Source organism: Oncorhynchus nerka, linkage group LG14, assembly GCF_034236695.1.
Source record: "Oncorhynchus nerka isolate Pitt River linkage group LG14, Oner_Uvic_2.0, whole genome shotgun sequence".
Taxonomy (NCBI): domain Eukaryota; kingdom Metazoa; phylum Chordata; class Actinopteri; order Salmoniformes; family Salmonidae; genus Oncorhynchus; species Oncorhynchus nerka.
The window spans coordinates 69392362-69410653 of record NC_088409.1 but is presented as its reverse complement, the minus strand read 5'-3'; the positions used below and the strand labels follow the sequence as shown (position 1 = coordinate 69410653).

At 43.7% G+C, this 18292-nt stretch overlaps 1 protein-coding gene across 1 annotated transcript in view; it reads left to right on the top strand.

Annotated features, from left to right (window-relative positions):
• Positions 1 to 4777: 4777 nt before the first annotated feature.
• Positions 4778 to 18292, top strand: part of LOC115141769 (trafficking regulator of GLUT4 1-like) — a 20973-nt gene continuing 7458 nt past the window's right edge. Inside the window, exon 1 of the mRNA XM_029680950.2 lies at positions 4778 to 5929. Coding sequence (XP_029536810.1) covers positions 5513 to 5929 — 417 coding nt within the window. The 5' untranslated portion in view covers positions 4778 to 5512. The remainder of the gene's footprint in view (positions 5930 to 18292) is intronic.

The following is an 18292-nucleotide window of genomic DNA, read 5'->3' as shown; positions in this document are numbered from 1 at the left end:
ACCCTACTCTAGATTTGGAGAACCCTGCTCTAAGTCATTGTGTTGACCTGATATGCCTTCTGATGGCCTGCATGGTAACATGAAGGATCAGTTTGCTGTGAAAGGAATGATAGGTAATTGCAGTGTCTGAGTGATAGATAGGGGTCACATACAGGTTAGTGATGGAGACACTCCCACAATAGCATGATAGACAGCACACCCACCCACCCACAGCTGGCTCCATTAAGTTACGTAATATAATTGGATAAATGTCTGAGAGCCACATGTATGTGTGTAGAGTATCAGGTCGATGCCATACAGCGAGCTCACTTTCATTCAGGGAATCCCCTATTTGTCATATCACATTCTCTGTACACTCTTAGAAAAAATAACCTTTAGATTTAAAGAACCTTTAGATTTTTTGATGAGATTAAAGAACCCTTTCTAGTATTAACAAAAAATGTGAGAGTCCGACGAACCGTCTGAGGTGTGAGAGCCTGACGAACCGTCTGAGGTGTGAGAGCCTGACGAACCGTCTGAGGTGTGAGAGCCTGACGAGCCGGCTGAGGTGTGAGAGCCTGGCTGAGGTGTGAGAGCCTGGCCCGGCTGAGGTGTGACCGTCTGAGGTGTGAGAGCCTGACGAACCGTCTGAGGTGTGAGAGCCTGACGAGCCGGCTGAGGTGTGAGAGCCTGACGAACCGTCTGAGGTGTGAGAGCCTGACGAGCTGGCTGAGGTGTGAGAGCCTGACGAACCGTCTGAGGTGTGAGAGCCTGACGAACCGTCTGAGGTGTGAGAGCCTGACGAACCGTCTGAGGTGTGAGAGCCTGACGAGCCGGCTGAGGTGTGAGAGCCTGACGAGCCGGCTGAGGTGTGAGAGCCTGACGAACCGTCTGAGGTGTGAGAGCCTGACGAACCGTCTGAGGTGTGAGAGCCTGACGAGCCGGCTGAGGCCTCCCCGGTACAGGGAGTGAGTGTTTAATAAATAAACGGTACATAAAACAAGAAACACAAACAACGCACTGACATGAAACAGAGTCAATAGCACCTGAGGAAAGAACCAAGGGGGTTGACAAATATAGTGAAGGTAATCAAAGGAGGTCATGGAGTCCAGGTGAGTGTCATGAGGTGCTGGTGCGTGTGACGATGGTGACAGGTGTGCACAAGAATCAGCAGTCTGGTGACCTAGAGGCCGGAGAGGGCGCACAAGTGACATAATGATGCAGCTTCATGATTTCACATGGTCAAAAAAATGTCTATTGGATGTCTGACACGTTACGTCTCTATGGCAGGGGGAGATTGAAATAAATCATATTTTGCAACATTGTTGCAGAGGTCTGAGTGGCAAACAGAAAGGTTCATACTATGCTGTTGCAAACTAAATGCTAGATAGAAGCAAGAGGAAATAATGTGTTTAATAAAAGCATAGTCCCGGTCTGTATAAAATAGAACGTCGCTGCCCTGCATACATGCGTGGATGCGTGCCTACCTGCGTGGAAAATAACCTGTGGTTACCTAGGTTACAGCAAAAACTTTACCTTTTTCAAATGCAATTTTCTTTTTGTCTGCTTGTTTTAGTAAATTACAAACTACATTTAAGAAAAGTACTACATGTCTAAAGATTACATTTCAACAATGCCTGCTCCCGAGCGTTCTCACTACCCTCATGTCCCTTTTCATGACAGGTAGCAGCCATGTGAGTGAGTGCTGCCGACCAGCTACCAACCAGAACATTCATCTAGCCAAGGCCAACAACACACACAGACGGACTATACAGCTGCAAGTAGTGAGTGGAGTTACAAACAGACTATACTAAACAAGTGAAATGTCTTACCAGTGATGAAGTGTTTTCACACACACATCTACGTGTAGTGTACTTGGACACCGGGGCTCCACATTTCCCACTCTCCCATGATGTATAGGCTCTTCTCCCAGGCTCTATTTCTCTACATGGGAGCATTGCAAACCATAGTTCGGGATTTTTTACCTTGTTAAATGTACATTGAACAACCACAGCTTTTCGGCATGTTTTGTTATTTCTGAAAACAAATGCGATGATGAAGTTGGCAGTTTCATACTGGGGGTCAATGGGAAATAATGTTTGTTCCTGATTATTACCTGCATTTTAACTTGGACTATACACTCTTAGATAAAAAGTGGTTCTATAAAGAACCTTTTGATCAATTCAAAATGTAACTGCCATTCCCATTCAAAAATCAACTTCCATTCCAGCATGACAACGCAAGAGGAAGATGGTTGAACCAATTTGCAAATAGCCTAGCCCAGTGTTTCCCAACTCTGGTCCTCAAGTACCCCCAACAGTACACAGTTTTGTTGTAGTCCTTGACAAACACACTTCATTCAGCTCATTGTAGACTTGATGATTAGTTGACAAGCTGAATAAGGTGTGCTTTCCAAGGTTACAATATAAATGTGTTATTTTGGGGGTACTCAAGTACCAGGGTTGGGAAACACTGGCCTAGCCTATCAATAAGCATGTTGTTTTGGGGGTACTCAAGTACCAGGGTTGGGAAACACTGGCCTAGCCTATCAATAAGCATGTTGTTTTGGGGGTACTCAAGTACCAGGGTTGGGAAACACTGGCCTAGCCTATCAATAAGCATGTTGTTTTGGGGGTACTCAAGTACCAGGGTTGGGAAACACTGGCCTAGCCTATCAATAAGCATGTTGTTTTTCAATGTATTAAGATAAGCAAAGTACATTTTTTAATTCAAATATATGAAGCCAAAGTAATATGATAGGCTAGATTATTTAAAAAAAAAGTTGAAACGTTATTAGAATTTGAGCATGTTTGTAAGCTAGCTAACTTAGCTAGCTAAACAGAAAAATCTAGCTAGGCTACTTTAATTTACCACTTTACAAGTTAGCCAGTTAACTCTTTTAACTTAACATTATTTGTTATTATGGGACATGCCAAATAAAGCATTGGCAATGATCTAATTGATACTTTTATTTCAGTATTTCAGTATGGAGTCAATTAAGGGGACCATGTTTCATAAAGCCATTTGAAGACCGTTGCTGACTGAGAGGAGGTATGTATAAATGATTTATAATAAATGATGTATAATAAGTCTTGATGATACAATAGCCTAGTTAATCATTACATTACTTTTAACACACTATCTATGTTTTGCTCAGTCTGTCATTAACCCAGGACCATCAGAGGCAGAGGATCTCTCTTTCGGCTGCTGCTGACAACAACTGCATGTATTGGTCTTCTACATCATAGTAATTATATACTGTATGTCTGCCAGTGGCGGTCGGTGCTCTTTAAGATGAGGGAGGACGATTCTTTTTTTGGAGCATGGAGCATCTTTCTATTACAACATATTGGATGTCATTCATATTCCATTCACCCAGCTCAATCGGTTTAGGCTACTACATGACACTCATAATGTCCCTATGCCCATCATGAGGTGGCTACAACTGAGCCTATGAATGAAAGTTTACAGCGTAGGTGCACACAGGTCGAGAGACATTTGAGTAATCAAGGTGACAGACAGTGATACATTCAATACTGCCTTGCACACTCTTGCCTGCATCTAGCTGATTTAGGGTGTAATCCAACAGTCGCAAACAAGAGTTTCTATTGGACAAATTCAGGTATGTTTGAGCAAGGCCCTTAACCACACAATGTGCTCTTCGTCCAGGGGCACTGCAACTTAAACACGTGCACATCTAAACTGTATGTTTGAGGTTTGCCGTTTGGGGGAATGAGAACGGAGCAGAAGACACATTTTAATTGTTCCCTGTAACTGGACAAAGTTGCATTGTTTTGCATTATATTGTATTGTAAAGAAGTCAGCCAGAGTTGATGTGGGCCATCATTCAAACAAAGTCATGCCTTCCTGCCCACCAATGCATATAATGACAATACATTCTAAAAACGATGCTAGTATTTATTCTATTGTCCATTATTTAATTGTTTATTCAATTATATTGTTATTAAAAAGTATTTCTATTTAATAATAGTAGCCATAATTCATAAATGTCACCATGCAGGGAACCATATGGGACCATTTTGGTTCAGTGAAGAAGAACATCTAAGGTTCTGATCCATATATGAAGCAAGCAATATAATAACCCTTTTGGGTCATATAAGGAACCTTTTTTAAGAGTGTAGGACACAAAAACAGAAAACATCCAACTGCCCTCACTTGTCATAGGTCCTCGCTTTGGACCATAGCAACCGAAAACACAACATTTATCATTACATTAAGCACTTTAGGGCTCTACATAGTTTCAATCTAGTTACAGCTTTAAATTCTGTACCCGAAAAAGTGTACCCACTGTTTATAATCAGTCGATACAGAATGTGGATGGAAGCCTAAATTCAAGGTTGAACTACAAAGTTTCTATGTCAGTATCCACAAATAAAACCAACCCCCTGGTAAGTTATTGATTTGGTATTAATTTACCAGTAGGCTATATAAGGTTCCTGACCTGCTGCGTAAAGGGGGCATAGTGAAAGACAATGAACATTCCTACCACACGGTGTACACATTTTCAATCAAGCGTGTCCTTGGGACATTGAGCAAATCTACACAAACAAACCTAAGATCATCAATGATATATCTATAAATTTGAAAAATGTGAATAGTATAAGTGGCCTATATTAGCCTATATTATAAGAGGCTTTGAGGCGTCCCACGCGGGGATCAAAGCGCCAGAGAGATTCTGCCCTGCCTCTACTGCTCCTGGCGCGCTTCCATAGTGGTGCTGATGTTGGGAAGGACGGAAGGAGAGAAAGAAAGGGGAGGAGAGGAGTGGTACGGGGAGGGGGCGCCGCACTGCTCTGCTACAAGTTCATCCCAGTGGCTCTCTTGCTGCAGCGTGAGAAACAGTCTTGACACACGACCCGTTGCGGAACAACACACAGGACACAAACTCACTTTCTCTGTTTCTAGGGGTATATTTGTTTGAAAATAATCTCATTCCGTCATTCTTTTTTACTTTGAATGAAAAAGAAAACGTTTATTTAAGTGATATATAAAGCTGGTAATAATTGTGGATCGCGGTGGGATTGAAAAGGCAGGCGACAGGCGCTTCACTGAGTGATTTGTTCTTTGGGTCTGGCGTTACAGATGGAGAGAGGGAGTGCACATTTCAGAGGAGATCGCTTTCCGATAGCGCGTATGGATTGAATGGAAATGCGGAATTGAGGCGGAAGGCATTCTTGATTCTAGCGGAGGAATTATGCGAAAATCCAACGGGAAAATACAACTATATGTTTTATCTCTAATTGAAGGGGGTTGATTTATAACGCATGTGGTTGACATAGCCAACCTAAATGGTGCATTAGTATATATATCAACTTGCCACGCAATTGGTTACAGTGCGTAGTCATAGTCTTAGAGTGTATTGTAAAATCGAAAAATAAATTAAACTATATATTTTTTTATCAGGTCAAAGAATGGGAATATAGCACCACTATAACCAGTCTTAGTACTTTACACGAGTAGGCATTGTTTTCCTCTATTGGAAACTAATTTAAATATTTTGGATTTTGAAGAAATGGCAATCAACATAGACACTGAATTCGAGAAATCTAACCTGGGAGAGAGCGGTCGCGCACCCGCCAACGAGTCTCAGGAGACGGAGAAACTTCTCAGCCCCGTGACCACCGAGCCCGCTGGCGGCAACGGTATGAAAATGTCCTCCTCCTTCACAGTCAACGTGGGGAGCGACAAAAACCTGGATGTAGATCAGAACGGCCACAGTTTGCCCTTTAGGTCGGGCTCTGCAGGGCACCTTGCTGCTGCCCCCCTTTCCCCGTCCCGGGTCAGTTTGAGTCGCAGTTGCACATCTTCCATCGGAAACGCCGCGGTCCAAGAAGCGCAAAAGCCCAAAGACTACCTCATACTGGTCATATTGTCCTGCTTCTGCCCTGTCTGGCCCGTCAGCATTGTTGCTTTGTTATTTTCAATTATGGTAAGTGGATATCTATCGGCTGTCTAGGAAAGTGGGGTCTAAAAACGCCTGTCGTTTCTTGTCAATTCACTGTCCATGCTGTGTTGATATATGAAACATCGGGGGATAAGGGAATCATTATTTGCAATTTCTTAATAAAATAGACCTAGGATCTTAACACTAGTAATAACCTCAAACAGCATTGTTTTGAATGCAGACTGTTTCCACTAAATCGTAGCCCAATAGCCAAGTTGAATTCGAAAGTCCCGTTTTACCCATTCGTGATCAAGTGTAGGCCTAAGGGCTCTATTCAATCTGTATCGCTGAAGTTTACAGATTGCATGCTAGAAATGTAAAGGTCATTTCCGATTTTGCCGACATATGCAGTGTTTACCTTGAATGCAGTCTCTGCTAACACGGAACATTATATTTAAATATCAATCATGCTGTAACGCTGAATTTCCGCGATAGAGGCCTAAATCTACAACTACCCAACAAATAATTGTATGATAAAGGGAAAAGGACAGTATATCGATCACATTTATGTTGCCAGTATTTTTTCAACTACTTTAGCCTACCTTGTGGGAATGGAGATGGGAAGGGAGGGGAGGCACTCAATTACAGCCCTCCCTGCTGCTTCATTCAGAAAAGATTTGCAGCATACTTGCACTGCCTGTACTGGGTGCCATGCACATGCCATGATGTCCCAGTTGGGCAATAATATGGCCAGTGTTGGCACATTGATGTAGCCTTTGTTGCAGCAGATTTATCAATGAGGATGCTGACCAGAATTATATTGTTTTTAAGCAAACGTCTGCTTACATTTGGAGGGATCGCAAAAACTGGGATCACATGACATATCCATCACCCGTAACAAACTAACGTTAGCCACATAGCTAGCCTAGCTAATGTTAGCCACAACAAAGTGGAGTTCGTGTAATGTACACAATGCGTGATAAAGACAGAAAATTGTGTAATACACACAAAATGCATTGTGATTAAAATCTTATATTATTGAGTTGGATTGATAGATAGAAGTTTCAACAACAGGTTGAAACTGTGTGGAACACATTGTCGATGTGGATGTTGTTTCACAACGAAATGGACAGTAGCTGTTTTCGATTGACATTCATTTGGATACATCCATAACAATATCTGCCTTCTTGTCAGGACACTTGACAGTGTTCATTACGAGGAGATCGCACGGCAAATCCAAAATTAGGCTAGAAGTTAGCTAAATAGTTTGTTGCTAGCAAACCTGCCAAAATATCAGTTGCTGAAAACAGCTGGTCAACCTAGAAACGTGATTTGACAGCATAGCGCCACTTGCGTCATGACTGCAACACTGCAGTAGGGACCAGAGAAATTAATGGTTAGGTCATCAGTTGCTCCAAAAAAAATATGTCTCTGCAAAAACAAATCAATGCTAGCTACCTAGCTAAGTCTTTCCTAAGTGTTTACAATGTATTAAATGTCGGTGTGTGTGGTTCTGTAACTTTGTAGTAAGTAGCAAGTGTGTAGACGCTTACTGCGTCATGATTGCAAGCTGTCCCAAAATCTTTGCCAACTGTCCCTTTATCTGGTTTTAATGTCCACTCTAGAATGCCCTTCTAGCCAATCAGAAACGAGTATTCAACAATGCTGTGGTATAATATAAAATAATGGCACAGGGCATATAAGCATATCTTGTCTGCTAAATGAACAAGCTACAGCCTATGGCAAGGCGCATACCCAGATAACATACAGTAGGCCAACTCATATTTTGTTCTTCTGAAATAAATGTCCTTCATATTATGTTTCTTTAGACCTGCGTAAAATAAATAATGGATTTATTGTTATGGTTTATATTCAATTTATTTATTATACTTTTTTAAATGTAGATGTTCCAAAGGCACGCATCAGCAGCTTGTATGTGGCGTGTATTTGTGGAGTCCTGGAGATGCTCAACTTGTTTATGTTAATTAACGGTACTTTACCGTGAGACCGGCAGTCTTTTGCATGACAATAACCGCCTGACAAAATATCATGACTTCCATAGCCCTAAGAGAGGCACAGTGTATGTAGGCTATAGTGTTAAGCCTCGTGCACACCGGTTGTGTCAAACCATATGCGTTCTGGCGGAAGTCCATTCATTTCAATGGGAGGAAGTCCACACTGCTGTGACTCATCTGCCAGATTGCCAGATTTACGGTGTGTGGTACTGCGTGCAGTGTGCCGCATGCATTGGATTTTTCCATCTGTGTGCGTTGCTTTGAAGTGTGGTATCAGACACGGAAGTAGATAAACCACCAAAGAAGTTGCTAATGTGTAGCGTGATTCTTTTTGTTGTGATGCCGCGCATGGATTGTGAAGACTACGTAAAATATACCATACAGCAATGTAATGATGCAACCTGTGTACACGCTTATGGTAGCCAAACTCTTATGCTGGACACAATTAATGTTGTAGTCGTGTGGTAAAAATTCTAAGCTTTTAAAATCGATACTTAGAGTTCATAGAGACCTTTGAGAACGGACATAATAACAAACATCATAAGCAATAGAAGGACAAAAGTCTTACCAGACCTTATATATAGACACTTCCAAACAAATACAAGAACATGTTTCAGTTTAATTCAATATGCTAAAAACAAGATGTAGATTTATCAATAATGGCTGTTGATGCCAAAGAGTCTTTTGACCGTTTTGAATGACCTTTTCTATTCAAAACTTTGAAATCTTTCAACTTTCCAGCTGAAATAATACATTTCATAAAAATCTTACATAAATATCCTCAAACTAAAATATACACAAATAATTCATGATCTAATGAAATTGCTTTAGACAGGGATGTCTTCTCTTCCCACTCCTGTTTGCACTGGCAATTGAACCTGCTTGCAGAAAGAATTAGACAGGACCCAAACATAACAGGTATCAGTATTGGTAAACAGAAATAAAAAGGATCACCTGATATACCTGACCAATATTAAAAACTCAATGTCCTCTTACTAAAAATATTTTCAGAATAGTCTAAAATCTCAGGATATAAAATGTACATGGAAAAAAAACTAAATAATGGCAATAGGAAAATAAAAGATCTAGAGAAATCACTTTGCAAGCCAGCATAATGTGACTTGCAGGCCCGATGTGGCCTGTAAACTCAGAGTTTTCTAACACCATTGTGTTAGAGTTTAACCTCTTGATTCTAGCCATCCCGGATCCGGGATCGTGAATACAGCCTCAAGCTCATTACCATAACGCAACGTTAACTATTCATGAAAATCGCAAATGAAATGAAATAAATATGCTAGTTCTCAAGCTTAACACTGTCATCTCAGATTTTCAAAATATGCTTTTCAACCATAGCAAAACAAGCATTTGTGTAAGATTATTGATAGCTAGCGTAGCATTTAGCGTAGCATTCAGCATGCATTGTTTTCACAAAAACAAGAAAAGCATTCAAATAAAATCATTTACCTTTGAAGAACTTCAGATGTTTTCAATGAGGAGACTCTCAGTTAGATAGCAAATGTTCAGTTTTTACAAAAATATTATTTGTGTAAACAAATCGCTCCGTTTTGTTTGGCTACGAAAAAAACCTGTATCCAGGAGTGTAAATTCTCTAGGCAAGCTCATTAGCATAACGCAACGTTAACTATTCATGAAAATCGCAAATTAAATTAAATAAATATATTTGCTCTCAAGCTTAGCCTTTTGTTAACAACACTGTCATCTCAGATTTTCAAAATATGCTTTTGAACCATAGCTAAACAAGCATTTGTGTAAAAGTATTGATAGCCTAGCATAGGATTACACCTGGCATTCAGCATGCAACATTTTCACAAAAACAAGAAAAGCATTCAAATAAAATCATTTAAAGAACTTCAGATGTTTTCAATGAGGAGACTCTCAGTTAGATAGCAAATGTTCAGTTTTTACAAAAATATTATTTGTGTAGACAAATCGCTCCGTTTTCTTCATCACGTTTGGGTAAGAAAAAACCCGAAAATTAAGTCATTAAAACGCGAACTTTTTTCCAAATTAACTCCATAATATCGACAGAAACATGGCGAACGTTGTTTAGAATCAATCCTCAAGGTGTTTTTCACATATCTATTCGATGATAAGTCATCCGTGGCAGTTTAGTTAATCCTCTGAAGAAATGCAACGCGCATGGACCTGGAGATTACGCAATAATTTTGACGCAGGACACCGGGCGGACACCTGGTAAATGTAGTCTCTTATGGTCAATCTTCCAATGATATGCCTACAAATACGTCACAATGCTGCAGACACCTTGGGGAAACGACAGAAAGGGCAGGCTCATTCCTGGCGCATTCACAGCCATATAAGAAGACATTGGAACACAGCGCCTTCAGAATCTGGGGCATTTCCTGTATGAAACTTCATCTTGGTTTCGCCTGTAGCATTAGTTCTGGGGCACTCACAGATAATATCTTTGCAGTTTTGGAAACGTCAGAGTTTTTTCTTTCCAAAGCTGTCAATTACATGCATAGTCGAGCATCTTTTCGTGACAAAATATCTTGTTTAAAACGGGAACGTTTTTTATCCAAAAATTAAAAGAGCGCCCCCTATCTCGAAGAAGATAACTAGGCCCTCAAAAAAAGGCCTGGAACCCTTCATAGAGCCAGATAGGTTGAATCATTTACATGGGGTTCTTTGAAGCGCCAAAACATTTTCCCCTCCTATGTGGACAAACAGAAGAATGTATGGTTCTCCTTAGCACTTTTTTTCTAAGAGTGTAATAGCTAGAGAAGTTTTGAAGAGGGTTGTGTTGAAACTACTGAGATGTTTCAGGTGTTTTTTATAGATCTCATTACACTGCGGTTATGATGCTGAAACCTCCACAGAGTTTGTGTCTGACTTAAGTTGTGACTGGCCTACATGTTGGCGTCTGCCCTTGCTGCAGGCTACATTTTCTATGCTAGTGTTCTAATAAGATAAGTTTGGTCCAGGTATAAATGGCTCTAGCCAGTTTAGAAGAACACAATTTGGCGCATGTGTCTTCTATCTTTGGGCTTGCAGGATGACTCAAAGACAAGGACAGCACACAATAATAAAACATTCAGTTTATAAAACATGGCAGTTCTGACAACAACAGTTCTCTCCTAATGGACCCAGCTTCGTAGCTGACAGAGGGAGGGAGAGAAAGAGCGGGAAGATGAGAGGGAAGGGGTAGAAACCAGAGATGGCCACTAACTCAATAGAAGGCGATAGAAGTCAATTGAACCTTTCTGCAGAGGGCAAATTGCAACAGTTAGCCAGCTACGTAGCTTTGATAAACATCTTTTCAGTCCTGAGGGGAGCAAGACAATCTCTCTCTCTCACACGCACGCACGCACGCACACGCACACGCACACGCACACACACACACACACACACAGGGAATACAGGGCTAGCATCAGGATAGGAAATTACAATATTACCTGCCCGCCACAGTGGTGGACTTGTAAAGATTATTCAGGCAGCCTACAGATTGGCTAGAACACATTTTTTAAACACTGAAACAGATAGGAGTTTAATCAAAAGGGAAAAATAGAATAAATCCTAAAATCTTTATTTAAAAAGGGGAAAATGACTTTTGCCTACATTCTTTATCTACACATGTGGATAAATTCATTCCATAATTTCATAACACTGAATACCAAACAACTGGTTAATCATACAGTATATTGCTCAATCACCTAAGGCATAAAAAAACATAATAGTATATATATTATATATTGTACAGTATATCTTGTTCAACCACCAATGGCCAACTCATGCTGATCTGTAAGTAGAAAAGCAAGTTAGGCTTAACAGATGTAAGACAGCTGTACTGATGACTATTGGTATTGAGGTTGCTGCTGGCAGACGCAGAAGACGTGGAGTCAATTCTGTGGCGTGGAGAGGCAGAGAGAGACAGGGTCATGGGCTTTTATTGTCTGTGCAGGCCTTTCCAGGTAATGGGACTGACTGCTAGGCCCAAACTGCTACTGCACGCTCGGCACGTCCACTGGTGAAATATGAGCTTCAAGCTTCAGCCCAATGGATATTTTTCTCTTTCTTTTAAGGTGTGGGAAGGGGGAGCCGTGTGTGTGTGTGTGTGTGTGTGTGTGTGTGTGTGTGTGTGTGTGTGTGTGTGTGTGTGTGTCTAAATGGCTTATTAGTAATCTTGTGCAGCTGTTACGTTGGGTAGTTTTGAAATCAGCATTCCCTCTGAAAACTTGGAAAGGACAATGGTGGAATAGTTATCCAATTGTCATACTTGAGTAAAAGTAATGATACCTTAATAGAAAGTTACTCAAGTAAAAGTGAAAGTCACCCAGTAAAATACTACTTAGGTAAAAGTCTAAAAGCATTTGTAGCAGCAATTTAGCTATTACTGAAGTAGCTCTGCTGATATAGTGCTACACCCTACTACATTTAACCTGGACTAAAAAACATTTTCAATGGCGATTTTCCATTGAGCCTGCTTTTTACTCCCGAACTAGGCTTAATCTGTGCCCTGGAAACAGCCTCTTAATGTTGTATGGATAAAACAATGCACCATTGTCATTGTTTCCTCGAATACATGACAGTGGATTAAACTATGTGAATCATCAGTCTACCTCTGGAATAGAATAATGGAATACTTTCTCCAGCCTTTCTCTTCCTTAGAGATACAGGCTTGCCTCATTCAAGCCTTCTACGCACAATCCAATTTACTGTCCACATGTACCAACCTCCCAGCTCTTTGACTGTTTGCCCTTGGGGAAAACAACCATTAATGAGGACTCATGATGCCTTATGTGGATACTTCAAAGCCGTATCTGTCCATCCTTGAGGAGATACAGTGGGGCAAAAAAGTATTTAGTCAGCCACCAATTGTGCAAGTTCTCCCACTTAAAAAGATGAGAGAGGCCTGTAATTTTCATCATAGGTACTGTGGCAAACCTCTTCAAGGTTAGGAGCGTTTGTCACAAACTAAGTGGTAAACTGTCACCAAATCACCCAAGAATGAGAGTTCTTTCGAACAGGACAGTACCTGTGTGTTTGTCCTGGTCCACCCAGGCCGTAGGCGAGGTCAAGGATAGCAGGGTTCGGTACACGAATCGGGTTCTCGGTAGGTCCAGGTCCAAACGCCAACAGGTAAGTCCAAAACAATCCAGCTCATACACGGTAAATCCAGCCAATCTCTATAGTCTCTTTCTCTATTGTTCATAGCTCCTTCCAGCACTCTCTCTCCCTCTTCCTGGTTTTTCTTGACCCTTTATCTGTGAGTCGGCTCCACCTTCTGAGGGTTCCCCTTGCTTCTGGGACTTGTAGTTTTGGCGGTCGGCCATTTTGTGATCTGTAGTTCTGACAGGGGTGGCCATTTTAGTGATCGGGCAGAGCCCGTTTATTAGTTCTGCTCTCACATATCTGCCACTTATCACTCGACCCCCTTCTTTGCCACATATCTCTCCCCTAGATCCGACCTAGGTCGGGCTACCGCAGCAAAATATGCATGCATGCGGGATAACCCATCCGCGTTTCCCATTTCCTTCCCTGCTCTGTGTTTCAAGTCTAAATGAAACGGTTGGAGACTCAAAAACCACCGCATCACCCGAGCGTTCTTCTCTTTAGCCCTATGCATCCAGGTGAGTGGGGCATGGTCACTGATGAGGGTGAAGTGGCGCCCCAGCAGGTAGTACTTCAGGCTTTCTAGAGCCCACTTTACTGCCAGCGCCTCTTTCTCAACGACTGAGTAGTTGGTTTCCCGTGGTTCCAGCTTCCTGCTTAAAAACAGGATGGGGTGTTCCACCTTCTACCTCTTGGGATAGCACTGCTCCCAAGCCGACCTCTGAGGCATCCGTCTGAACCACAAACTCTTTCTCAAAGTCTGGTACCACCAGCACTGGATTACAGCAGAGAGCCTCCTGTAATGTCCTAAATGCTTTGGTGGCCCTTTCATCCCATTTGACCATGTTTGGCCCTCTGGCTCTAGTCATGTCGGTAAGTGGGGGGCGGCCACTGTGGCATAACTTGGGATGAACTTCGGTAGTAACCGGTCAGCCCTAGGAAGGCTCGAACCTGCTTCTTATTTACTGGTTTCGGCCATTCTCTAATTGCCTTCACCTTCTTATGTTGGGGTTTGATTAACCCTCTTCCCACAGTGTATCCCAGGTACTCTGTTTCCTCTAACCCACATAACACTTGGCAGGGTTTGCTGTGAGCCCTGCCTTTCTAAGGGCGTCTAACACTGCCTGTACCCGGGGTAAGTGGGATTCCCAATCTGGGCTGTAGATCCCCACGTCATCTAAATAAGCTGCGGCGTATGCTTTGTGCGGTTTTAGGACTTTGTCCATGAGCCGTTGAAAGGTGGCTGGGGCCCCGTGTAAGCGAATGGCATGACGGTGTATTGAAACAAACCGTCAGGTGTTGCAAGGCTGTCTTTTCTTTGGCCCTGGGGGTCAGAGGAATTTGCCAGTACCCTTTTGTCAGATCAAGGGTCGTAATGTACCGAGCATGACCGATTTTCTCCAGTAGTTCATCTACTCGGGGCATGGGGTAGGCATCAAACTTCGAGATTTCATTTACCTTCCGAAAGTCGTTACAGAACCGCAAAGACCCATCGGGCTTGGAGACCATCACAATTGGGCTAGACCACTCACTATGTGACTCTTCGACCACTCCAGCTGTCAACATTTTCTCAGTCTCTGCTCTAATCGCGGCCCGTCGAGCCTCGGGTACCCGATATGGCCTCATACTCACTTTTCTCCCTGGTAGGAAACGATATCATGAGCCGTAACCTCAGTTCGGCCAGGTACCTCTGAAAACACATCTCTGTTTTTCTGGATCAGGGTCTTTACTTCCTGTACTTGCGCTGGGGACAGAGTGGGTGAAATATTTACTTCGGCTGTCTCCTGAATGTGTGTGGGGTATGTGACCATTAGTGTTTCTCTCTCTCTCATGCTTTTAACAGGTTTATGTGATAAATCTGTTCCTGGGGCCGTCGACCTGGCTGTCGGATCCGATAATTGACCTCTCTATTCTCTCCAGTACTTCATATGGTCCTTTCCATGTGGCTAGTAGTTTACACTCTACCGTGGGGATCAGCACTAACACCTTATCTCCCGGTTGAAATTCCCTCAGGGTAGCCTGCCGGTTATAAGTGTGCGCTGGTGTTCCTGTGTTTGTCTCATGTGCTCTCTGACGATGGGCATGACTGTGGCTATCCTATCTTGCATTTCCGTGACGTGCTCTATGACACTAGTATACGGGGTGGATTGGTGCTCCCAGGTTTCCCGGGCGATGTCTAAGATTCCCGGGGATGCCTCCCATATACCAGCTCAAAGGGAGAAAACCCCAGCGAGGCTTGAGGAACCTCTCTAATGGCAAACATCAGATACGGCAACATGCAATCCCAGTTTTCCCATCCTTATCGATTACCTTCCTGAGCATTGACTTCAGGGTTCGGTTGAATCTCTCAACCAGCCCGTCCGTCTGAGATGGTAAACCGATGTCCTCAACTGTTTCACCTGCCACAGTTTACAAGGTCCGCCATAAGGCGGGACATAAGGGGTCCCCTGGTCGGTAAGGATCTCCTTTGGAACCCCTACCCTGGTGAACAAGAGCACTAATTCCTTTGCGATATTTTTGGAAGTCATCGTCCGAAGGGGAATGGCTTCTGGGTAGCGAGTGGCATAATCTAGAATGACCAGAATGTATTGGTGCCCTCTGGCGGATTTGGGTAGTGGGCCCACTAAATCCATCGCTATCCTCTCAAATGGCGTTTCGATTATGGGGAGTGGCACTAACGGGCTTCTAAAGCTGGTCGGGGAGCTGTTAACTGGCACTCCGGGCACTCTCCACAATGCCGAGCCACTTCAGCTTGAATTCCTGGCCAGTAAAACCTCCTTACAATCCGGTCTCGGGTTTTATCGATACCAAGGTGTCCACCCAGAATGTGCCCATGAGCTAGATCCAGTACTGTCCTCCGGTACCGAGTGGGAACCAACAACTGTTCCACCACATCAACCCCTATTTTCGAGACTCTGTACACCAAACCCTTTTTCATGATGAAGTGGGGAAAACTATTAGGCATCATCCCAACATTTATGGGAGTACCATCTACGACCTGCACATCTGCTCTGGCTTGCTGCAGCGTTGGATCCTGGTTTTGGGCCGTCCCAAAATTAGTCAAGGACCCTGCCAGGTCTGCTGGTTCTAGATCGTCGTCCTCTGGATTCAGATCGACCCCAGCCCCACTAGTACTGGGCTGTTCGTTATCAGCGAGGTTTGCCACTTCATCCTCCTCCTCCCCTACTAGCACCTGTGATGTTGTCCCCTGGGAGACCTCTTTTCTTGGCTTTGGTTGAAGGCCCCATGCTTCTTCCTGCTTGGTCAGGGTTGTTGGCTTCTCAAATATGCCATTCTTGTGGCCTAACTTCGCAAAGTTAGGAAAGTCTCGACCCAATATTACATCATATGGCATCTTTGGGACCACGCCGACCTCATAATCCAGCAGACCGTCCTCTGTTTGTATGCTCACTAAGGCCGTGGGGTACAGACGGGTATCCCCATGAATGCATGTAACACTGATATCCTGTCTTGTATCCAGTTTATGATTCGGCACTAGGCCTGCAACGACCAGGGTTAGCATACTGCCGGAATCCAGCAGTGCTTCAACCTCTTTCCCTTCAACCTTCACCCTGCACATATGTTTGTTTCTTGATCTTTCAAGTACAGTGGTTACAACAGGACATGCATACCGTATATCATCTTCATTTTCACCAAGGTTACATTGCATTGGCTCTTCTTTAATAGGGCAGTAGGCTGCAATATGTCCTGGTTGATTACAATTGTAACAGATAATAGGGGTTGGGGGAGACCCCCCTCGACCCCAGTCCCGGTTTCCGTTTTTTCCCTTAGTGTCTTGGCCTGATTCTGATTCTTTCCGCATGGCCCCACGCTGCTCTCTTCCCCCTCTAAATGTTGGGACAGCCTTACCCCGTTCGCTGGTTCGCCCATGCCTGGGAACGGGAATCTTTCCTCCTGTGCCTGCTCAGCTGTTCTTGCCGTACAATACCGTTCAACCAGGCCCACGAGGTGGTCGGCGGAAAGTACCTCGTTCTGGCCAACCCATCGTCTCACTTCTTGGGGTAGACCTCGATGAAACTGGTTGAGTACGATGGTCTCGACAATCTCGGCGGATGACCGGGTCTCTGGTCGCAACCATTTCCGTGCCAGGTGAATCAAGTCGAACATCTGTGTTCGGGGGTTGTCCCGGTCGGTAAGACCACTGGTGGAAGCGGTGTGCCCTCACGGTATCAGTCACTCCCAGTCTAGTCAGGATCTCTCCCTTTAGTTTATCGTAATCCTGTGCATCTTTCAACTCCAGGTCGAAATACGCTTTTTGAGCGTCCCCTGCCAGGTATGGTGCCAGAAGCCCTGCCCATTCTTCTTTCGGCCACTTCTCCCTCTCTGCCGTCCTTTCGAAGGTGGTAAGATATGCTTCCACATCATCCTGCGCTGTCATTTTTTGAAGAAAATGATTGGCCCTCCTTTGGGTATTTGCAGCTGGTAATTGAGCCCCAATTTGGTCCGCTAGCCCCTTTAGGCCTTCTCTTAACTCCCGGGTGTTTCTCTCTTGCTCTTCTGTGAGCAGCTGGTTGGTGCGGTGCTGGATCTGTAACGTGTCCTGATACATTCGCATTGCATCCTGATGAACTATTTGTTGAGCTCTAGTTGCCTCTTGTTGGGCGGCCGCTTGTAACAGGGCCTGTATGGCTCCCTCCATACTCATTTTCCTGAAAAACTGTCCTAACCAAACAAAGCCAAAACAAAAAAAAACCTGACTCCCCTTTGGAGTGCTAACTGAACATTTCTTTTTCTTTTTTTTTTTTCTACCTAACCAGTGGTATGTTAGTCCATGCCCGCATCCTCCTCCACGTGTGGCAAACCTCTTCAAGGTTAGGAGCGTTTGTCACAAACTAAGTGGTAAACTGTCACCAAATCACCCAAGAATGAGAGTTCTTTCGAACAGGACAGTACCTGTGTGTTTGTCCTGGTCCACCCAGGCCGTAGGCGAGGTCAAGGATAGCAGGGTTCGGTACACGAATCGGGTTCTCGGTAGGTCCAGGTCCAAACGCCAACAGGTAAGTCCAAAACAATCCAGCTCATACACGGTAAATCCAGCCAATCTCTATAGTCTCTCTTTCTCTATTGTTCATAGCTCCTTCCAGCACTCTCTCCCCTCTTCCTGGTTTTTCTTGACCCTTTATCTGTGAGTCGGCTCCACCTTCTGAGGGTTCCTTGCTTCTGGGACTTGTAGTTTTGAGCGGTCGGCCATTTTGTGATCTGTAGTTCTGACAGGGGGTGGCCATTTTAGTGATCGGGCAGAGCCCGTTTTAGATTCTGCTCTCACATATCTGCCACTTAT